This window comes from Euleptes europaea, chromosome 21, assembly GCF_029931775.1.
Source record: "Euleptes europaea isolate rEulEur1 chromosome 21, rEulEur1.hap1, whole genome shotgun sequence".
NCBI classification, from domain to species: Eukaryota; Metazoa; Chordata; class Lepidosauria; order Squamata; family Sphaerodactylidae; genus Euleptes; species Euleptes europaea.
This window is the reverse complement of record NC_079332.1, coordinates 10,439,212-10,463,071: the sequence shown is the minus strand read 5'-3', so window position 1 is coordinate 10,463,071 and position 23,860 is coordinate 10,439,212. Positions and strand designations below refer to the sequence as shown.

Genomic DNA, 23,860 nt, shown 5'->3' with positions numbered 1-23,860 from the left:
CATAGATTCCCAACAGGAAAGTGTGGGTCCAGCGAGCAACGAACCTCAGGTAAAACTCCCAGGCATAAAAGACCTGTGTTTAGATGGCTCATCTCATGGGGTGCAAGTGGGGATTTGAACCTGGGTTTCCCAGGTCCTAGTTCGACACCTTTACCACTGCACCACGCTGGCTGTCATCACACATATATGAAAAAAGAACTGAAACAATGTTTATAATTCTTTCATTTATATGTAGACTTATTCACTAGGTGGTGATCAAGCAAGAGGTTAGAAGATTAAGTTTCCCAAACAGATTTTGCTTCCTGTTATTACAATCCACCTCACTGATTCGTAATTCTGTCTACTGATGGTTTGGGGTTTGCAGAGGTACTGTTATTACATACACAAAGGCATTCGGGAAGACATGCTGGCGCCGCAACCGAAAGAAGTGATGGAAAGTATTTTGGAGCACATCCCAAGCCCTTTTCTCACCAACCCAAATCTGGAGTCGCTGCTGGGCAGTTTAACCGAAGAGATTCAGGATGATTATCACATCTGGCTCATGAAAAATGTCGGTAAGGCGAGACGAGTGCATTTGAGCAGATGCAGGGCGAGGCTTCCGTTATTTTGTGCGTGCGCCGCATGGCAAGGAGCATCATTTACTTATTTGCTGCATTTTTGCTGTGCTTTTTAAGCATGTGTAAATAAATAAATGCCCTTCAAAGCAGTATTAAAATATAGTAATGAATGAAATGTAATGAATGCATGGCTGGGTGGATGTCCCCTCTTTTGTTTCTTTTTGCCATTCTTTATACTCTTGTCAGCGATTTGCATTCACCACATTTTGCTGTCCGTTTTGTAGGTGTGTCTGTGCATGTGTTGCTTGGGTTTTATACGCAGTTCCTGCTCCGTTCAGATGCATGGGGCGCTTGCATCATGTAAAACGCTGGCTTATTGTAACAGTGACAACACTGAGAAGTACATATGCTTTATGGGCGAAATTCAGTGTGGAAATGAAAAACAGCCCTCAAGAGAATGGCAGGTTTGATTCGCCCAGGCCAACATGGCGCCCGCCAACATCTTTTCTGGCACCCGCCAAGTGTTTTTAGGAAATGGGTGGGGCCAAATAGGGCTTTCGCACAAGGGTCTGGCCATGGATCCTGAGAAAGTGAGGGCGGTGTTGGAGTGGGAGCTGCCAGCTACACGCAAGCAGTTACAGCAGTTCCTCAGGTTCGCCGATTTTTACGGAGGGTTTCTCAACAATTTTGCGCAGGTGGCGTTACCCATAACAGATTTGTTAAAAACTAAGGGGAAGGGTTCGGCAACTCTGCCTTCCTCCCGGTTGAATTGGACGCCAGAATGTCAGCGAGCTTTTGACACTGAAAAAAATGTTTCCTTCTGAGCCTATACTCAAACACCCTGACTGTGAGAAACTGTTCATTGTTCAAGTGGATGCTTCTGATGTAGCCATGGGGGGAGCGCTACTGCAAGCGGGGGAAGCGGGGCAGCTTCAACCTTGTGCGTACTTTTCTAAAAAGTTTTCGCCGTCTGAATTGAACTGGCCCATTTGGGAAAAGGAGGCGGCTGCAATTAAATGTGCTCTCATGGTGTGGAGACATTTCCTAGAGGGGGTCGATGTCCCGTTTGAAGTGTGGACGGACCATAAAAATTTAGAGGCTTTAAAAGGAACGCGCAAACTAACGGCAAAGCAGGTGCGTTGGGCCGAATTCTTCTCTAAGTTCCATTTTGTTATAAAGCATGTGCCTGGCAAGCAGAATCAGTTGGCAGATGCGCTTTCTCGACTCCCCCAGTATCAGAGCAAGGTGGATCATCCCACAGACTTGCCCGAGCAGCGGGGGACTTTGCCTGGCCTGGCCATTCTTACTCGCTCCCAAGCACGAGAGTCCCCTCCCTTGGAAGGGCTGCCGGACTTATTCCAAACTGCCTTGACTCAAGCCTGCCAGGCAGAGGGAGCCGCAAATAGTCTGCCTGACAAGATGACTCAGCGGGGGGAGTTCTGGTTTAAAGAAAATAAACTGTACATTCCTGTTTCTCTTCGGAGGGAGGTGATGGATCGGGGCCATGGTTCCAAGGTGGGGCATTTGGTTTTGTAAAAACCCTGCATCTTTTGCGCAGGCAGTTCTTGTGGCCAGGGATGAGAACGGACTTGGATTCTTTAATTCACAGTTGCCCCACTTGCGCTACAGCCAGAAGGGTGGTGGGGAAGCCACCCGGACTTTTGAAACCTTTGGAAACACCTTCGGCTCCTTGGGAAGTTATTGCCATGGATTTTGTCATGGATCTTCCTCCCGGCCGGGGGAAGACGGTACTATGGGTGGTCACAGACCCTTTTTCTAAACAGGTTCGTTTGGTTCCTTGCACGGGACTTCCCACAGCTCAAAAACTCGCTCAACTGTTTATATCGCATGTCTTCAAAAATCACAGTTTTCCGCGCAAGGTGATTTCGGATCAGGGCCCACAATTCGTAGCAAAATTTTGGAAAGCTTTTCTTGAGCTGGTGGGGGTGGAACAAGGGTTATCCAGTGCCCATCAACCCCAGACTGATGGTCAGACTGAACGTGTCAACTCAGTACTAGAATGTTATTTGTGTTGCTGTGTAAACTACCATCAAGATGATTGGGTGGATCTCTTGCCATTTGCTGAGTATGCTTATAATAATGCCTCCCATCAGTCCACTGGTTTCAGCCCGTTTCAGGTAGTGTATGGAAAAGACTTTGGGCCGTTTGGGAGTGTGGATCGTTCGGGGGAGGGTGCCGACACTGAAGTGGCTGATTGGGTGAGCGTGGTACAAAATACTGGGCCCTGGTTACAGAAAAATTTGGAACGGGCCAAGCGCAAGTACAAAGCACAAGCGGACAAACACAGTTTTCTGGGGTGGGACATCAAGGTGGGGGACCAGGTATATCTGTCCACAAAAAACCTTCCCTCCCTACGCCCGTGTAAAAAACTCAGTGAGAAGTAAGTGGGACCCTTCCCAGTCTCATGGCTCATAAATGAAGTCACAGTAGAACTCAGCCTTCTGAAGTCCCTGAGGGGCATCCATCCAGTGTTTCATATCGGTTTGCGAAAGAGATATGTGTACGCACCAGAATGGCATCCCGATCCTGCTCCCGAGCCCCCGGTGGTCATGGTGGTGGGGGGAGGAACATTTCGAAGTTTCCAAGATCCTAGATTCCCTGGTCAGCAATAAGGTGCTCTACTACCTGGTTCGCTGGAAACACTTGGTCCTGGTCATGATGAGTGGGTGGCTGAGCACCATGTGACTGCCCCCCCATCTGGTTCGCTAGTTTCACGATGCTTACCCCCAAAAACCTCTCCCAGTTGCGGGGAGGGGGGGTCTTAGGGGGAGCAGAATGTCAGGCCTTTTGCCTTTTAGCTGGAGTAAAGGCTCTTGACATGAGTTAGGCCAGGTTTTGGCTACACGTCGAGTCCTTGGTTCTCATGCCCGTGAACGTCTGTGTACAGTTTCGGTCGTCCTGTTTACTGCAGCTGTGGTATTGTCTGTCTTCCTGGGAACCACTTATCTCGGGGTTGCCTAGCGATGTTTACCTTTTCAGCCCGTAGTGCCTTTAAGCATGTAACTTGCCTGTGTTGCTATTATCGGCCTTACCTGCCTGTAGGTTGTCAGTTCTTTAATCTGTCTTTTTGCTCCTAATAAAGTATTACTGCTTCAGAGCTACCTGTCTGGATGAGTTTGCTTATGGGGTGCTAGGGACAGATGCCTGATCTTGACAACTGCATCCAAACACAGATCTGGGAGGGGATTTTTCTTTCTTTTTTTTTGGACTTTGACTTATTCTTAACCTACTTTGCATGGTTTTCCCCTAGTCGATTATATATTGAAGGATCCAGACGAGAGGAAAAGGCTCTTCATCCACAGCATCCCCCGCCCTTTCCCTCGACGAGTGATTCGTGCCCCTGTCCCATGGCACGATGCTTACCAAGAAATAAAAAGCTGGAACCAAGAGCACCTCTTCACTGTGAACCCCATGATGCTCACTTTACAACACCTCTGGTTTACAGAGTAAGTTGGTTTGCCTAAAAACCACTGGGTGTCACCCCCCAGTATTCTGCCTATAATAGAGTAACCCGCATGATGAGAATGAATGTGTTGGTATTGTAATTGCATTTAAGCCTCATTTAGGACTGTCCCCTGATTTGAAGCAGTGCCAATTAATTGCACAACTTTTGATTGATCATACCTGAAAGCCTTGAAATAAATCTCACGAGATCTCAGAAGCTAAGCCGGGTTGGCCCTGGCTAGTACTTGGATGGGAGACCCCCAAGGAATACCAGAGTCACTGGGCAGAGGAAGGCAATGGCAAACCACCTCTGTTAGTACTTGGATGGGAGACGCCCAAGGAATACCAGGGTCGCTGTGCAGAGGATGGGAATGGCAAACCACCTCTGTTAGTACTTGGATGGGAGACCACCATGGAATACCAGGGTCGCTGTGCAGAGGAAGGCAATGGCAAACCACCCCTCTTAGTGTCTTGCCTTGAAAACCCTACTGGGTTGCCATCAGTCGGCTGCGACTTGACGGCACTTTACACCTGCAAAATCCAAAGGAGAGACCAAACTTCACGCTGGTGCTCAGAAATGACCATGGATCATACTCTGTTGTTGTGAGATTGCCTTTTGATTACAAGAAGAAGAAGAGTTGGTTTTTATATGCTGACTTTCTCTACCACTTAAGGAAGAATCAAACCAGCTTACAATCACCTTCCCTTCCCCTCCCCACAACAGACACCCTGTGAGGTGGGTGGGGCAGAGAGAGCTCGAACAGAGCTGTAACTTGGCCAGGATCACCCAGCTGGCTTCGTGTGTAGGAGTGGGGAAACAAATCCAGTTCACCAGATTAGCCTCCGCCGCTCATGTGGAGGAGTGGGGAATCAAACCCTGTTCTCCAGGTCAGAGTCCACCGGTCCAAACCACTGCTCTTAACCACTATACCACGCTGGCCCCCCAGAAGAAGAGCTGGTTTTTATATGCTGACTTTCTCTACCACTTAAGGAAGAATCAAACTGGCCTACAATCACCTTCCCCTCCCCATAACAGACACCCTGTGAGGTGGGTGGGGCTGAAAGAGCTGTGACTAACACAAGGTCACCCAGTGGGCTTCGTGTGTAGGAGTGGGGAAACAAATCCAGTTCACCAGATTAGCATCTGTCACTCGTGGAGGAATGGGGAATCAAACCCGGTTCTTCAGATCAAACTCCACCGCCCCAGACCACCGCTCTTAACCACTATACCACGCTGGCTCTCCAAAGGATGGGTTTGTCAGTGTGCCTTTGCCGAAGGTGACCCTCAACGGGAGTCTTAACAATGGCCGTGGATGTTTCCTCATTGGGAGTTAATTACCTGGAGGGGAGCTCCTGATAACTCTTTGAACAAAAGTTTGGAGAGGGGTGTGTGTGCGCCTCCCAGCCACTGTTTTTTGAGGCCATGACGGCTGCGTGCTTCGCTCTCCCACAGATTTAACGAACTGAGGTTTGTTCGTACCAAGGAGATTCTTGAAGGTGATTTGCCGCTACTGCCCGGTGAATTTGAAGAATTAATCCGCAATCACTGTCGGCAAGCCCATGAGATTCTTCTGAACAGGTCAGTTGTCCCTCGCTAACCACCAAAGCTCCCTGTTCTTTAGTTCTCTCGTAGAGCATCCCCATAAAACTAGACTGATCAGCGTTCTCTCGTAAGTAAGATGGAAATCACACAAGCATTGGTAAGGGGCGCGGAATGTGGTTATAAATCAGCATTTCTCCATGGCCATCAGTTTGATTCAGCAGCCCTTTCTAAACTGGATAATCTGAGGGTTCTTTTAGCAGGGGTGGATTTTAATACTATGTTGGCCAGTGCCAAATCTCTTTCCCAGTCAATCAAGATTAAAAAATACTAATTTTCTTGAGGGCTATTTAAATTGTTCCTTTTTTTCTTTTTCTTTATTTTGATCTCAGTGTGACATGGTTCGGGGCCAAATTGGCCATATGAACAAAGCCAAAGATATTTATTACGGTCCATGACCAGCAAATACAGTAAAAATATAAAAAATGGGAACAATTAAAAATAATCATGGTACTCATCAAAGGCCGTATGAACAGTATCATTAAAGTAAAGATTTGGCTCTAAAAACAGCTGTTTTGTAACTTGTTCATGTACAGCTGACTCCTCAGAGTGTCTGAAAAGCTCCTTAAATTACAGAGGAATTTGGTCTAAGCCAAGACAGTTGAATTTGATTCTATTTGAGGAATTCCATTGGCTTTGCTGATATGCTTTTGTGTTAGCCTGTGACATTTGGGTCTTTTATGCATGGCTGTTTCACTTGCCATCACCCCTCCAATGACGTGGGGTCTTTTGTTGATTATGCGTGTTGTTTCCAATCATCAGAGGTCGCCTCGCTCTCCTCCTGCGTTTCCCCGCATTTATCCCGCATTTTCAGAGACCTGTTTTATCTCAAATTTGAAAACGCAGACAAAACGTGGGGAAAGGCGGGGGGGAGAGTGAGGCGACCTCTGGCGGTCGGGAACGGCAAGCATAATACAGACAGTGACCCAAAGTTGTCGGAGGGGTGACGGCAAGTGAAACAGCCATGCATAAAAGACCTTTGTCTTCTGTGTGTGGAAACCTTTGCATTTATTTCAGAGGAACAAGGTGTTGTGGTTTTTATCTTGCTCCCAAAAGAGCTTTTCTGTGAACAGATTCCTGACTTCTGAAAGCCGTTCATTTCTGCCTTTGATCGCGGCAAATTCTGCTCGAGTCGTGCTCGTTTCAAAGTCTTTACAGAAAGCGCTATGAGGCAACTAGATTGGCGCGACTGGAGGATTTTGAATCCTGTTGCTTCGGTGGTCTCTGCTGTTTATTATTTAGATTCATTTTAAAAACCCAACATAATTTGTAACAGCAGGAGAAATGGACAGGACCGTTGACGCAAGAGTTACGAGCCCTCAGCTACGTTGGCACTTCAGTGCTAGTGTTGATTCGGATCAAGAACAGTACTATTCTTTTTTGAAATATTTGTTAAGTTCTGATTGTGCGTTGTGTGTTTTAGGATTGCCAACTAGACAGAAAACCCCCAAAACTAGTGTGAAAAAGGGGGGACAGAAATCTGAACAAAGAGATGAAGAAACGAAATAGGAAACATTTGCTCATAGGTTGTTGGCACGTAGCCCTTTCTCTGGGCTGCCCAGTTCACAACATGTACTGTCAGTAGAGGCGGGTACCACCTTCCATATTAGGGCTGCCAACCTGCGGGTAGGGCCTGGAGATCTCCTCGATTTCCAGACTAGTGAGTTTGGTTTCCCTGGAGAAAATGGCTACATTGGAGGGTGGACTTTATGGCATTATACCCTACTGAGGTCCCTCCCCTCCCCAAACCCCACCCCCAAAGTTAGAACATAAGAACGGCCCTACTGGATCAGACCAGGGCCCATCAAGTCCAGCAGTCTGTTCACACAGTGGCCAACCAGGTGCCTCTAGGAAGCCCCCAAACAAGATGACTGCAGCAGCACCATCCTGCCTGTGTTCCACAGCACCTAATATCATAGGCCTGCTCCTCTGATCCCGGAGAGAATAGGTATGCATCATGACTAGTAGCCATTTTTACTAGTAGCCATGGATAGCCCTCTCCTCCATGAACATGTCCACTCCCCTCCAAAAACCGTCCAAGTTGGAAGCCATCACCGCATCCTGGGGCAGGGAGTTCCACAAATTAACTATGCGTTGTGTGAATAAATACTTTTATCTGTTTTGAATCTCTCACCTTCCATCTTCAGCAGACAGCTCCTCTTCTCCTTCTCCTTCTCCTTCTCCTCGTCCTTCTCCCTTCTCCCTTCTCCCTTCTCCCTTCTCCCTTCTCCTCCTCCTCCTCCTCCTTCTCCTTCTCCTTCTCCTTCTCCTCCTCCTCCTCCTCCTCCTTTGCCTATGTGAACCTGGTGAGGCTGATGAAAAACGGAAGAAGGGTTTCCTTCAGCCCAAAAACCTATGTCGGGGACCATGGGATCTGTATGGATAAAACCACATGAGGCAGGGGCTGTAGTAAGGGGGTGGATTTGGGCAAGACCGAGTCGAGAAGCTGGTTAGAGCCGCCCCGTAGTTTCCAACCATTCCACCCTCGGTGTTCTGTATCACAGGTGGATCCCGACGTGTGTGGATCTCTTTATTGAACAGAAGGACAACTGGCTTCATTTTGCTCCCCGGAATGACTTTGAGTCTTCTCAGCTAATAGAAGAATATTTTGCTTCAGTAGCAATCCTGATGTCCTTGCAGCTTCGGGAGATGGTCATTAACTCATTAGAAGATCTCCTTACTTTTTTTAGGATACACAAGGTAGGGTGGGGCTGATGGCGTTGCTTTGGTTTTCGGAGACGGGTTGATCAGGTACTCTATGCGGTCATGCAGCTTGGTCCTATAGATAACTTCCTGTCGCAATGTTACACCCTGGAGTAGCTGTAGTAGCCTTCTCAGTGTGTCAAGAGGAGCAGAGCCGGTGTGGCGTAGTGGTTAAGAGCGGTGGACTCTGATCTGGAGAACCGGGTTTGATTCCCCACTCTTCTACATGAGCGGTGAACTCTAATCTGGTGAACTGGGTTTGATTCCCCACTCCTCCACATGAACAGCGGACTCTAATCTGGTGAACCAGGTTGGTTTCCCCACTCCTACACATGAAGCCAGCTGGGTGACCTTGGGCTAGTCACAGCTCTCTTAGAGCTCTCTCAGCCCCAGCTACCTCACAGGGTGTCTGTTATGGGGAGGGGAAGGGAAGGTGCTTGTAAACTGGTTTGATTCTCCTTAAAAGGTAGAGAAAGTCGGCATATAAAAACCAACTCTTCTTCTTGTTCGTTTCAATTCCATCAGAAGACAGAAGTACTCATCTACTAGAGCAGGGGTGTCAAACTCAATAGCTACGAGGGCCAGATATAACATAAATGACACTTGGAGGAAAGGTAGAAAGGACTTGGGTAGCAACCGAAGAAACTGGAACAAAACGTCGGAGGGATGGGAAAGAGGAGCGATAGATATTTCGAGGGAGACCCTCAGTAGAACATCGAATCATAGAAACACAGAGCTAGAAGGGATTTAAAGGGTCATCTAGTCCAACCCCCTGCACAATGCAGGAAATTCACAACAAGGGGAGGGTCTGTGGTTAAGTGGTACAGCCTCTGCTTGGCATGCAGAAGGTCCCAGGTTCAATCCTTGGAATCTCCAGTTAAAGGGACTAGGCCAGTAGGTGATGTGAAAGACCTCTTCATAAGACCTCTGTCTGAGACCCTGGCCGTGGCTCAGTGGTAGAGCATCTTCTTGGCATGCAGAAGGTCCCAGGTTCAATCCCTGGCATCTCCAGTTAAAGGGACTAGGCCAGTAGGTGATGTGAAAGACCTCTTCATAAGACCTCTGTCTGAGACCCTGGCCATGGCTCAGTGATAGAGCATCTGCTTGGCATGCAGAAGGTCCCAGGTCCAATCCCCGGCATCTCCAGTTAAAGGGACTAGGCCAGTAGGTGATGGGAAAGACCTCTTCATAAGACCTCTGTCTGAGACCCTGGCTGTGGCTCAGTGGTAGAGATCTGCTTGGCATGCAGAAGATCCCAGGTTCAATCCCCAGCATCTCCAGTTAAAGGGACTAGGCAAGTAGGTGATGGGAAAGACCCCTGCCTGAGACCCTGGAGAGCTGCTGCCGGTCTGAGTAGACAATACTGACTTCGATGGACCGGGGGTCTGATTCAGTATAAGGCAGCTTCAAGTGTTCATGTGTTCAACTCCCTCTCTCCCCAGTGACCCCTACTCCATGCCCAGAAGATGGAGAAAAATACCCTCCAAGATCCCTGGCCAAATTGGCCTGGAGGAAAATTGCTTCCTGACCCCAAAGTACCAATCGGCATTACCCTGGGCATTTAAGAAAAGGTCACATCAAGAGGTGTTCTTATTATTGAAGAAGGAAAGAAGATTCTGGGTCGACTTGTACCAATATAAGCTCTGCATTCTTCTGACCATCTCCTTTATGCTTAGTCCAGTTTTTCGCTTTGAATTCTCTTTGCGGTGGGTGGCGGCGATTACCCAAATTCTGCCCCTCTTTCCTTCAGCGCACATAATTGGTTTTTCCTTCTTTGTCTCAAGGATGGAAACGACTTTGGGGAAACCTATCACGAAATGCTGTTTTTCATACCGCAAGTGCTCGTCATCAAGCTGGAGGTGGAAGAACCTTCCATTGTGTTTCAGCCTCGTATGAAAGATTGCTGGAATTTAATCTGTCGCTGCTTCATGGAGATCCTAAAGAATTCTGAGGGTCTGCCAAAGGTATGTAGGAGTGGGAAGGTTTGTTTTGTGGAATCGATGGCAGAATATGGTAGGAAGCTAAAAATTTTAGTACTTAAGCAGAAATCCGTAATATTTACCCATGGTAAATATTCTACCAAGTAGAATAATAGAATCATAGAGTTGGACGGGTCTATAGAGGCCATCTAGTCCAACCCCCTGCTCAATGCAGGATGAGCCTAGAGCATCCCTGACAAGTGCTTGTCCAGCCTCTGCTTAAAGACTGCCAGTGAGGGGGAGCTCGCCACCTCCCTAGAGAGCCAGCACGGTGTAGTGGTTAAGAGCGGTGGTTTGGAGCAGTGGACTCTGATCTGGAGAACCGAATTTGATTCCCCACTCCTCCACATGAGCGGCGGAGGCTAATCTGGTGAACTGGATTTCTTTCCCCGCTCCCTACACATGAAGCCAGCTGGGTGACCTTGGGCTAGTCAATTTTTTTCCAATTTCAATTTATTACGGTCATTGACCAGCAAACCTTGGGCTAGTCACACTCTCTCAGCCCCACCTACCTCACAGGGTGTCTGTTGTGTGGAGGGGAAGGGAAGGTGATTGTGAGCCGGTTTGATTCTTCCTTAAGTAGTAGAGAAAGTCGGTATATAAAAACAAACTCTTCTTCCTCTTCCTCTTCCTCTTCCTCCTCCTCTTCTTCCTCTTCCTCTTTTTCTTCTTCTTCTTCCCCTTCCTCTTCTTCTTCCTCTTCTTTTTCTTCTTCTTCTTCGTAGCTGATTCCATTGTCAAACAACTCTTACTGTAAAAAAAATGTCCTAGAGGTTATTCTTCTGTTTGCTTCTTTGTTGAGAAATCGTTTCGCTGTCTTGCCATTCCGTTCATAGAATGGACCCGCAGGATAGGGTGTGTGTATAAAATGCCGTCATGTCGCAGCCAACGTATGGCAACCCCATAGAGTTTCCAAGGAACGAGACTAAGGGTGGTTTTTTTCCCCCATTGCCTGCCTCCACGCAGCTACCACGGACTTTCTAGGAGGGTCTCCCTTCCAAATACTAACCAGGGCCAACACTGCTGAGCTTCCATGATTGGGGCTAGCCTGGGCCATCCAGGTCAAGGGCCAGGTTGGGTTTGCAAGACATTAAAAACATAGAAATGGCCATTTGTGAGAAAGTCTCATTGCCAACATCACGAAATCTACAGTATTACAGCTAACAACAGATTAAAAAAACATAATTTCAACAGCATTAACTGAAAATCAGCAACAATACTCACATCAATAAACTCACATCGGCAAAGGTTTGAATTAATTCTAACCAATTGATTGCTTAAGCGAGTCTTTTCCACGGGCATCATCCTCTTTCATAGAACCATAGAGTCACAGAGTTGGAAGGGACCACCAGGGTCATCTAGTCCAACCCCCTGCACAATGCAGGAAATTCACAACTACCTCCCCGTCCCACACCCCCAGTGACCCCTACTCCATGCCCAGAAGTTGCCCAAGATGCCCTCCCTCTCGTCATCTGCTTAAGGTCATAGAATCAGCATGGCTGACAGATGGCCATCTAGCCTCTGCTTAAAGACCTCCAGGGAAGGAGAGGCTCATCACCTCCCAAGCTTACCACCTCCTTTCCATCATCCTGTCTTTTTTGCGGTGCTTCTTTTTTTTAGGTTCAAGTTAAGCTTTTCCCAGAATTAAAAGGGGACGACCTAACTCTCCGTACTGTCCAAGAAGATGAATCTTTGGTTGGAGAATTCTTGGGCAAAATGGCTGAGATCTTTGACCGCAACATAGTTGGTCCACAAAAGTAAGCATATGCTGTCAATTCTCTTGACTTTGTAAAGAAAGTCATATTGGTGGGTGGGTGTCATATTGGAGTCTGGGGTGGGCGGGCATTTTTACTATTCCATTGTCATTGATCCTGAGTGGGAAAAATTTTTTCCTTTCACGATTTCCCCCCTGTGTTTAAGATACCTCAATGTGTACCGGAAGTACAGCGATCTCTTGAATAACAATGCAGAACAAGATGTGACTGACTTTTTAAGCAAAAAACACGATCTAGATGATTTTGTGGAGGTAACAACGTTGCTTATATATCCGAAAGTGGGGGTGTGGGATGGCACGGTTCAGCCAGATCTTGTCAGATCTCAAAACTAAGTAGGGTCGTCTCTTGGAAGGGAGACCACCAAGGAAGACTCTGCAGAGGAAGGCCTTGGCAAACCACCTCTGCTTCTTACTTGCCTTGCAAGCCCCTGACTTGACAGGAAACGCATACTGTGTTTTTTTGAGCCACCGTGGTGTAGTGGTTAAGAGCGGTGGTTTGGAGCGGTGGAGTCTGATCTGGAGAACCCGGTTTGATTCCCTACTCCTCCACATGAGTGGCGGAGGCTGATCTGGTGAACCGGGTTGGTTTCCCCACTCCTGCACATGAAGCCTGCTGGGTGACCTTGGGTAGTCACAGCTCTCTCAGGCCCACCTACCTCACCGGGTGTGTGTTGTGGGGAGGGGGAGGGAAGATGGTTGTAAGCTGGTTTGATTCTCCCTTAATTGGTAGAGAAAGTCGGCATATAAAAACCAACCCTTCTTCTTTTTCTTTGTGTGTATATGTGTGCTACTGCTTCTCTGACTGCATGCCAATTAACACTTCACAGCCCCAGTCAACCTTCACAGCTTTGAGGGGCCCAGACGTTTTGACTTCAGGCTTATTGACACACCCCTTTTCTCCAGAGATCGATCGTCTTTAAACTCTTGCCAGTTTCTCAAACTGGATGGCAAAACAGTGTACGATCCAAAGCAAAATTGGAGAAAAAAAGCCCTGAATAATCAGGGGCTTTTGTTCCCTTTCACACGAGGAACTATATAATTGTATATTGTAAACAACAGCCATACTCATTGGTCTTTTATGCATGGCTGTTTCCCTCGCCGGCACCCCTCCGGCGACTTCGGGTCTTTGTGTTGATTGTGTGTGCCGTTTCCGACCGTCAAAGGTCGCCTCGCTCTCCCCCTGCCTTTCCCCGCGTTTTGCCCGTGTTCTCAGAGACTCGTTTTATCTCGAATTTAAAACACGGACAAAACGCGGGGAAAGGCAGGGGGAGAGCAAGGCGACCTCTGACAGTCGGAAACCGCACGCACAATCAACACAAAGACCCAAAGTCGTCGGTGGGGTACCGGCAAGGGAAACAGCCACGCATAAAAGACCATTTTCTTCCCTATTTAGGGCTAATAGTAGCATGGTGTGTGTGTGTTATCAGGGAAAAGGTGCAGGCAGGGTGGGAAGACTTATTACTTCCCGTTGCACCATGCCCTGCCCCAAACCTGGCCCTTCTGTGGTTGTTTTTTAACATTAAAAAATGCTGGATACCCAGCAATAGGATTTCCTCTGGATTTCCTAGTTGCACGCTGACTCAATAATGAACAAGAGTGTGTAAGGCAAACACCCTAGGATTCCATTACTTCGTATGTGTTGTGTGTTAAGCGCCGTCAAGCCGCTTCCGACCCTATGAATCAGTGTCCTCCAAAATGTCCTGTCTTTAACAGCGTTGCGTTCTCTTCTGCGGATGTGGCCAGTGATCCCTTAAGGGAGTGGACGCATCTTCGTCTGGTGTCTCACCTGTGACCATTTTGTCTTGAGTGACTCTGCTAGGAGTTTAGTCTAGGCCCCTTATGGCATTGCTCCCTGCTTCACTGACACACACAAATCCCCTCACCACGTCCAAAAGGGAGCATTACTTTGTATAAGTACACACAAACCTTTATTGGCATAATTACGATGCCATGATCGTAAATCCATATAAAATACACTTAAAGCATAATATAGACTGGACGGATACAATACAATTCCATATAAACTAAGATATTATAAGATATACTAATTAAAAGCAGTTTTAATCTTAAGCACTTCTGTGAGATATTGGGCCACCGTCTTAGTTATTTCAGAATCGTTCAAAAGAAACTGACATTTAAGATCATTATTCAAAAATCTTTTGGAAGCTAATAAAGTAGACATTCATAAAGAGTAGAAAAGAGCAAGAAAAAAGCAAGACAGACAGACTAACACGGCTACCCACTGTGAATTATATTCATAAAGAGGACATTCGAAAATTCTATGATCAATGGTGTCCATAGAGTTAGAGTTGCAAGAGCATAGACGTTTGTGCCTTGGGATCTAGGACTATCTACCAGAAAGCATCTCAGATGGAGAGGCAGTTACCCTGGCCAGTAGAAAGTAATTACACATGAGGGCAAGCAGTCTCCGGTCTATAGTGGAAGCTTCTAATTTTTTCCAGAGTCTGTTACATTAAATGCTATCAAACGCCATCTTATAATCACGAAGGCTGCATAAAGGGTCCCCTTTATGTCTGTCAGTATATTTCTCTACCAAGTGGCATAGAATCAGACCCTGAATCTACTATGGACTGCTGCCTACAAATAATAAATGGCTGGCACAATCTGTTTTCTGAAAATAAAAGAGTTTTGGAGGTCCCTAGAGTAAAAAATCATACGCAACCATGGTTTGATCAAGAATGCCAGTTAACTAAAAAGCAACTAATAGCCAAGTTTAAACAGTACAAAGCCAAGAATCTTAGTTCAATTCCCTCGGATCTTTACATTTTAAAGCAACAATATAAAAAATTAATTAAAATGAAAAAGAGAGAAGCTACTAAGACAGCCTGGCTTCATCTTATCCAGGCTGCCAAACTCAAAAATTCCTCACTTTAGAAAGTAATTATATCAATCCAGGATAGAGGCCTAGGGGAGAGAAGCAGCCTTTCATCTTTCGTCACGAAAGGATACAAGTTTATAGACAGTCGATTTCTGTTTTTGATGTGCCTTGAATCTGATTCTTCGGGGAACACGGGCCACGTTTCTCGGAGGTGGCCTGAAACAGCCATGTGGCTCTTATCGTAGCTAATCCATATCATTATGGCTGTTCCACCCCACCTCCACCCATGCAGAAGATTGACGGCTTGACCAAACTGAAGAAGGAAATTGCCTCCATGCACGTCACGGTCCCTCTGGCCATGTTCTGCCTGGACGCCTCAGAACTGAACGAGGACCTTTGCTGCCGGACTCAGAAGCTGAAGGACCGGCTGATTCAGTTCGAGGTCGAGGAAAACCGGGAACTGAACCGGAGGTACGCTGGAGTGGGGATGTTCCCGGATCAGGGGCATAGAGTGACTGTTTGTTTGTTTTCGCTGTCAAGTCACATCTGATTGGCCACTGTGGGAACAGGCTGCTGGACTTGATGAGCCTTGGTCTGATCCAGCAGGGTGTTTCTTATGTCCTTATGAGCTTGCCTATTACATTAGGTGCCGTGGAACACAGGCAGGATAATGCTGCTGCAGTCGTCTTGCTTGTGGGCTTCCTAGAGGCACCTGGTTGGCCCCTGTGTGAACAGACTGCTGGACTTGATGGGCCTTGGTCTTCCTTCCTTCCTTCCATCCATCCCTCCATCCCTCCATCCCTCCATCCCTCCATCCCTCATCCCTCCTGCCTGCCTTCTCTCCAGGATCAGAGGAGCATGCCTATGATATTGGGTGTTGTGGAACACAGGCAGGAGAATGCTGCTGCAGTCGCCTTGCTTGTGGGCTTCCTAGAGGCACTTGGTGGGCCACTGTGTGAACAGGCTGCTGGACTTGATGGGCCTTGGTCTGATCCAGTAGGGCTTTTCTTATGTTCCTAAGTTCTTATGACTTATGGCAAGCTCGTAGGGTTTTCATGGCAAGAGACGTTGGGAGGTGGTTTGCCATTGCCTGCCTCCTGTTGTGACCCTGGAAGTCCTTGGAGGTCTCTCCCATCCAAGCACCTGCCAGGGCTGATGCCGCTCAGCTTCTGAGATCTGATGAGAGTAGACTAGCCAGGTGCTGATAGAGTACCAGATAGCAATTTATTGGTGCCTGTTTACTCCTGTTGATTGCAATAAACGTATGGACGGATCCCTCTGTGTCTGGTCTTCTCTATCCTAAGATAATTATGGAACTAGGATAAGAGCATTGAGTCATTTCTGTCAGTGCTGTCCAAGTCAGGGCAGGGTAATCCAGCAGAGAAGCTTGTGCCACGTTGTGGATCAAAACAAACTAACGAGCAAAAGGACATGTAGTTAGAACATAAGACAGGCCCTGCTGGATCAGACCCAGGCCCATCACGTCCAGCAGTCTGTTCACGCAGCGGCCAACCAGGTGCCTCTAGGAAGCCCACAAACAAGACGACTGCAGCAGCATTCTCCTGCCTGTGTCCCACAACAACCAATATCATAGGCATGCTCCTCTGATCTTGGAGAGAAGGCAGGTAGGAGGGATGGAGGGAAGGAAAGAAGGAAGGAAGAATAATCCTGCTTGATCAGACCAAGGCCCATCAAGTCCAGCAGTTTGTTCACACAGTGGCCAACCCGGTGCCTCTCGGAAGCCCACAAGCAAGACGACTGCAGCAGCATTGTCCTGCCTGTGTTCCACAGCACCTAATGTAATAGGCATGCTCCTCTGATCCTGGAGAGAATAGGTGTACATCGTGACTAGTATTCATTTTGACTACTAGCCACAGATAGCCCTCTCCTCCATGAACATGTCTACTCCCCTCTTAGAGCCTTCCAAGTTGGCAGCCATTCCCACATCATGGGGCAGGGAGTTCCACAGTTCCTTAGTGCTGGGAAGGAGGAGGTGCAGTCGTTCCCTCTTCAGTTTCTTTTTTGCTTCTGTATGTTGTTATTGTAACTTTTTGCTGTGTTGTGGGTCAAAAACAGTTTAGTCATTTTAACTTCTAGGGAGAGTTCAGGCTTGATTTGATCTAGAACCCACTGATTTGGTTTTTTGGTGGAAATAGCCCTGGAAATAGCGGTAGGATAGCCCTGGAAATAGCGGTTGCTCAGTGGAACAGGCTTCCTCGGGAGGTGGTAAGCTCTACTTCCCTGGAGGTTTTTAAGAAGAGGCTAAATGGCCATCTGTCAGCAGTGCTGATTCTATGACAGGCAGATGATGAGACGGAGGGCCATCCTCTGGGCATGGAGTAGGGGTCACTGGGGGTGTGTGGGGGAGGTAGTTTGGAATTTCCTGCATTGTGCAGGGGGTTGGACTAGATGACCCTGGTGGTCCCTTCCAACTCCATGATTCTATGATTTGGAAAAGGAGAGGGTGTTCAGTGAGTGTCCTTAATTATTCCAAACAGATTAGCCGCAACATCTCATTTATGAAGACTCACCCTGCCTGCCACACACAGAAAAATAATTACAGGACAGGTTGTGATTAAAATTAAATATTTTCCTCTGTTGGGACTATTGGAATGACACGTCTCTCTTCTGTTTTGCTTGTAGCATTTGCAACCAGTACAACATAATTGCAGACAAAGTCACTGAAGTGCCTTTGACCACAGAAGAGCTTGTTCAGCTTACGGCGTACTTGAAAAAATCCAGCGAAGTTACCGTCTTCAAGCTTCGGCGTGAAATCCGAGAGGCGATCTACAGGCTCGAATTCCTGATGGACTATGCTGATCTCCCATGTATGATAAAAAATAATAATAGCCATTTCAAAAGAAACAAATGTTTTGAAAACCCTGACCTAAATTTCTTCCAAATGTTCTCATCCGAATTTCTCAACTGGAGATGGGGATTCCAGATGACCCGGTCTTCTTCCAAATTGGGAGCCAGCGTGGTTTAATGGTTAAGAGCGGTGGTTTGGAGTGGTGGGCTCTGATCTGGAAAACCGGGTTTGATTCCCCACTCCCTCCACGTGAGCGGCAGAGGCTAATATGGTGAACTGGATTTGTTTACCCCATTCCTACACACGAAGCCAGCTGGGTGACCTTGGGCTAGTCACAGCTGTCTCTGCCCCACCTACCTCACAGGGTGTCTGTTGTGGGGAGGGGAAGGGATGGCGATTGTAAGCCGGTTTGATTCTTCCTTAAGTGGTAGAGAAAGTCGGCATATAAAAACCAATTCTTCTTCTTCTTTACAGGGCTGTAGTGAGGATCACTGTGATAATGTACGTGGTGCCCTGGACGCCCCATACAAATGGCAAGTGTTGTTTATTCCGCTGAAGCCTCCTCGATATATTTTTTCCCCCTAGATGAGGACATCAAGCTGAACAGTACCGTTCTCCACTGGCCAGATGAAATCGAGATCATCTTTGACACCAGCAGGAATCAGCTGATGAACAGAAGGGATCACGTCGAGCTCACGCTGATTAAAAGGCAAGTTTACTAAGGGGGTGCTATTTGAACGGGACCTAAACTTTGTGAACTCGACAGCAACAGCATAAGCAATAGGAAGAGAGATCCAGTGTTAACTTAAAAGCGTCTGTCTTAAAAATATTTTTAAATGCAACAAAGAAGACGTCTAAATTGACACTAGGAGCCCCGTGCCGCAGAGCGGTAAGCTGCAGTACTGCAGTCCAAGCTCTGCTCACGACCTGAGTTCGATCCCAAGGGAAGTCGGTTTCAGGTAGCTGGCTCAAGGTCAACTCAGCCTTCCATCCTTCCGAGGTTGGTCAAATGAGTACCCGGCTTGCTGGGGGTAAAGGGAAGATGACTGGGGAAGGCACTGGCAAATCACCCCGCAAACAACGTCTGCCTTGGAAACATCGGGATGTGATGTCACCCCATGAGTCAGGAATGACCCGGTTCTTGCACAGGGGACCTTTACCTTTAAATTGACACTGGGTCTAAATTTTCCGACATAAATACAGCATTATTGAGGGTTTTTTTTAATCCAAGAAGGGCTGAACTAGTCGTGAAAGAGACCCATGTGTATTTATGTACCTGCCTCCCCATTCACGTCTGAAGCAGAGCAGGTGCGTGCCCATTTTTAGTAAAATGCCAGTGGGGGAGCTGAAGCTTGCCCCTCCTTCTGTCTCCTGAATTCTGTCCTGTTAAGGACTTTTTCCCCCAGCCTGAGCAAGATTTGAGTCCCGTAGCACCTTAGAGACCAGCAAGATTTCCAGGGTATACGTTTTGAGAGTCAGAGGTCCCTTCGTCAGATAATGTCAACTCTGTATGACGACAGCAGCTTTGGTTAATATAGCAGAGTTTGCCCAGTCATACAATCGTGATACTGAGTGCGGTAAATAAATCTCCCAAGAAGCATATAGCAAAAAGTAAAACTTACATTTATTCAATTATTCAAGGGGAGGGGCTGTGGCTCAGTGGTAGAGCCTCTGCTTGGCATGCAGAAGGTCCCAGGTTCAATCCCCAGCATCTCTAGTTAAAGGGACGGCAGGTGGGTGATGTGAAAGACCTCTTCGTAAGACCTCTGCCTGAGACCCTGGCTGTGGCTCAGTGGTAGAGCATCTGCTTGACATGCAGAAGGTCCCAGGTTCAATCCCCAGCATCTCCAGTTAAAGGGACTAGGCAGGTGGGTGATGTGAAAGACCTCTTTGTAAGACCTTGGATAGGAACTCTTCCCCCCACTCTTTGTCCAGACTTTTACTGAACGGGTATGATCCAGAAACTACAGAAATAGTAGCCACGTTTTTGAAGCAAGCTCTAATGATAAAAATCAAACAAAAAAATATAATAGCTGCTATTCCGGTTACTTGTAGACCCTAGTTTTCTATATATACCTTATATTCACTGTACTCCGGCATACCTCATTTTATTCATATCTATTGCTACAGATTGCGATATTGATGTTTTATCATTTGCCAAATTCTGGAATACCTTGTACGATTTGTTATGCCAATAAAGGTTTTTGAATTTGAATTTGTAAGACCTCCGCCTGAGACCCTGGCTGTGGCTCAGTGGTAGAGCCTCTGCTTGGCATGCAGAAGGTCCCATGTTCAATCCCCAGCATCTCCAGTTAAGGGGACTAGACAAGGAGGTGACGTGAAAGACCTCTACCTGAGACCCTGGAGAGCTGTTGCCGGTCTGAGTAGACAATACTGACTTTGATGGACTCAGGGTCTGATTCGGTATAAGGCAGCTTCATGTGTTCAAGTAGATTCAGTTCACATTCAGGTTGCAGTCGAAAGGAGAGAGAGAAGCCTAATCTAGAGAGTACTTTCCCCATCACAAGTGAATGGGCAATCTGGCTTCATGTGTATGGCAGTATGAGGCACCGTTTCTACAGGAGAGACCCGTAGAGATGTGTGACTCCGTGAAAAGCCATGCGGCGAGTGGGAGGAACCAAGAACACTGAGAGAGAGAGGAGGGGTCAGAGGGCGGCTCCCAGGTTAAGACAAAGAGAGGGACATCACATTCAAGGGACTTGCCCTTAGACTGACATAGTGCCCCCCCCCCAGTGTCCAGGCATGCTGAGTCGCTCACTCCAGCTCCGCTCCCATGGTCATTCCTTAGACATGGTCATACCTTAAACATGGTCATACCTTAAACATCACCTGTGCTTTGATGCTGAGACGGAAACCTGTGCTTTGATGCTGAGAAGGAAACGAGGAAATGGCCGTGTGCTTTGCGACCTTGTCATCCTCCCTGACCCCCAGGTGCTCTGAGTTTGAGGCTATCCTGGAAGGCTACAGCCGAGAAGTGGACAGTTTCCGCAAGAAGGACGTCATGACGATGGAAGAAATGAAGAACAACGTGGAGAAGTTCCGCGAGCTGGAGAAGAATCTGGAGCACGCGCTGAGCGAATACGAAGTGAGTCTTGTGTCATGGAATTTTAGCTCGCAAATGTTTCCTTAATTTTACCGTGGGTAAGAATGTAAGGAAGGAGCCCCGTGGCGCAGAGTGGTCAGCTGCGGTACTGCAGTCCAAGCTCTGTTCGCGACCTGAGTTCAATCCCGCCGGGAGTCGGTTTCATGCAGCCAGCTCAAGGCTGACTCCGCCTTCCAGACTTCCAAGGTCGGTAAAATGAGGACCCGGCTTGCTGGGGGTAAAGGGAAGATGACTGGGGGAAGGCACTAGCAAACCACCCTGTAAACATAGTTTGCCTAGTAAACGTCGGGATGTGACATCATCCCATGGGTCAGGAATGACCCGGTGCTTGCACCTTTACCAAGAGAATATTTTAGCTCTTCTTGCCAATAACTTATTTATTTAAAACACGAGTTTATCCTGCTTTTCTTGTGAAAGGGGACTGTGTGTGACCACGCAGGTTCCATGCGACACCTTTAAAACAGAACTAATGTGTGTTTGTATTACAGGCTATTAATAAGGAAGAGGAGCTGCTAGAACGAGAGAAGAGTCAGTTTCCTCTGCTGCGGACCATAATTGCAAACAAGCAGCCGTTTGAGCAGCTTTGGGTGACAGCGTATAATTTCACTGTAAAATCTGAGGAATGGATGAATGGTGAGGATTTCGGCCAAACAAAGTGCGAACAGTATTTTTATAACATTTTCGTTGGGAATACATAATGCGGTAACCCCCGGAGACTCAAACCGGCTTACAATCACCTTCCCTTCTCCTCCCCACAACAGACACCGTGTGAAGTAGGTGGGCTCGCTAACCTTTGTCCCCTCATGGACAGCTCCCCTGCTGCTTTAGCGGTTGGGTCCTCAGCTTTGGCGCTGGATTTAGTCCACTTCTCCCCTGCCTCGCTCTCCAGCCCCACGGTTCCCACGCCGAGACAAAGAGGACATTTAACTACTCTGTCTCACTGTTTCCTGAATATCAGTCAGGATTTATAATGCTCACAGATATCACGCAAAGGCATCAAGATAATGTATATGTCTGCAGTACTACGATGACCTAAAAACCCTTTCAGCATAGCATATTCTTTGTTGTGGTTTTGGCCGTAAAGTCATAGCTGACGTATGGCGTTTTCAAGGCAGGAGGCGTTCGGAGTTGGTTTTTCCATTGCCTGCCTCCGTGTCATGCCCCTGGTATTCCTTGGAGGTCTCCCATCCAAATACTTGCCAGGATCGAGGCTGAGAGCGTGTGACTGGCCCAAGGTCACCCAGCAAGTTTCCACGGCGGAGTGGGGATTCGAACCGGGGTTTCCCGGATCCTAGTCCGATACCTTGACCACTACACCACACTGGCTCTCATGGCGTAATCTCATAAGACTGGACTTTGTATCGTTCACAACCATGTTTTGGATGCTCCCTTAGTTTCTCAGCTAAGCTTGCGCACTTGCCAGGAAACCTTTCTAGGAATAACTTCTGGCTCTTCACAATGCCCATTTCCCTTTGCACAGGACCTCTCCAGGAGTTGAATGCCGAGGAAATCACCGAGGAGGTGGGAAACATGTGGAGGACCATGTACAAGCTGACGAAGTCCTTGGCCGATCTGCCGGGGCCGAAGCGTCTAGCGGAGAACGTGAAGTTTAAAATCGACAAGTTCAAGCAGCACCTGCCGGTCCTCTCAATTGCCTGCAACCGTGGGATGAAGGACAGGCACTGGGATCAGGTGCTGTGATTGTGTGATTGTGTGTGTGTGTGTGTGTGTGTGTGTGTGTGGTGAGGGGGCTATCAGATGAGTAGAGGTTTTGTAGCCTGAACACATGAAGCTGCCTTCTACTGAATCAGTATTATCTACTCAGACTGGCAGCAGCTCTCCAGGGTCTCAGGCTGAGGTCTTTCACATCACCTCCTTGCCCAGTCCCTTTAACTGGAGATGCCGGGGATTGAACCTGGGACCCTTCTGGATGCCAAGCAGATGCTCTGCCACTGTATCCAGTACTTGTCTTGAGAAATGAAGAAGAGTTGGTGATTATATGCCAACTTTCTCTACCGCTTAAGGAAGAATCAAACCGGCTTACAATCACTTTCCCTTCCCCTCCCCATAACAGACACCCTGTGAGGTTGGTGAGGCGGAGAGAGCTCTAAGAGAACGGTGACTAGCCCAAGGTCACCCAGCTGGCTTCATGTGAAAGAGTGGGGATACCAACCCGGTTCACCAGATTAGAGTCCACCGCTCATATGTAGGAGTGAGGAATCAAACCCGGCTCTCTAGAGTCCACCTCTCTTAACCACTATACCATGCTGGTAACGTGGCTGGCTTCCTGTGGGGAAGGAGTGGGGAAACCAACCCGGTTCACCAGATTATAGAGTCCGCCACTCATGTGGAAGAGTGGGGAATCAAACCCAGTTCTCCAGATTAGAGTCCACCGCTCTTGACCACTACACCACGCTGTTAACGTGGTGGTGAAAAGTGTCGTTAAGTCACAGCCAGTTTCTGGCAACCCTGTAGAGTTGTCAAGGCAAGAGACGTTGGGAGGTGGGTTTGCCATTGCCAGCCTCCACGTGGGCTGAGAGAGTTCTGAGAGAACTGTGACTGGCCCAAGGTCACCCAGCAGGCTTCATATGGAAGAGTGGGGAATTGAACCTGGTTCTCCAGATTAGAGGGTCGGGGAGACCTGGGTTCCTCCTTCCTGCCTCACCACATTCCCACGCTGTTCCAGAGAGGCTCTCAATCCTCGAGAATTGCATTCTAAGCAGTACCCAGGATCCAAGTGACAGGCTTTCTGACTCGTCAAAGGGCTTCCCGTACTTTACCTCTGCAATCCTTACAGCAGACTTGCGAGGCAGTCCCGCTTCACTATTGCCCTTTAAGCTCTCGCTCTGCCCGTTCAAGCCGACGGTGCTCCCTTTCGCTTCCAGATCAGCGACATCATCGGCTACGAGATCAGGCCCGACGAAACGACTTCTCTCGTAAACATGCTGGAGTACGGGCTCTCAAAGTATATCGAGAAGTAAGAAACCCCAATCTTTTATCTAGCGCGTGT

At 47.8% G+C, this 23,860-nt stretch overlaps 1 protein-coding gene across 1 annotated transcript in view; it reads left to right on the top strand.

The window, feature by feature from the left end:
* Positions 1–23,860, top strand: part of DNAH3 (dynein axonemal heavy chain 3) — a 112,635-nt gene that overhangs the window by 11,534 nt on the left and 77,241 nt on the right. The window contains exons 5-18 of the mRNA XM_056866607.1: positions 365–554; positions 3,829–4,024; positions 5,476–5,601; positions 8,127–8,322; positions 10,110–10,289; positions 11,925–12,061; positions 12,225–12,330; positions 15,210–15,388; positions 17,561–17,745; positions 18,312–18,435; positions 20,679–20,832; positions 21,339–21,483; positions 22,331–22,542; positions 23,736–23,827. Coding sequence (XP_056722585.1) covers positions 365–554; positions 3,829–4,024; positions 5,476–5,601; positions 8,127–8,322; positions 10,110–10,289; positions 11,925–12,061; positions 12,225–12,330; positions 15,210–15,388; positions 17,561–17,745; positions 18,312–18,435; positions 20,679–20,832; positions 21,339–21,483; positions 22,331–22,542; positions 23,736–23,827 — 2,222 coding nt within the window. The remainder of the gene's footprint in view (positions 1–364; positions 555–3,828; positions 4,025–5,475; positions 5,602–8,126; positions 8,323–10,109; positions 10,290–11,924; positions 12,062–12,224; positions 12,331–15,209; positions 15,389–17,560; positions 17,746–18,311; positions 18,436–20,678; positions 20,833–21,338; positions 21,484–22,330; positions 22,543–23,735; positions 23,828–23,860) is intronic.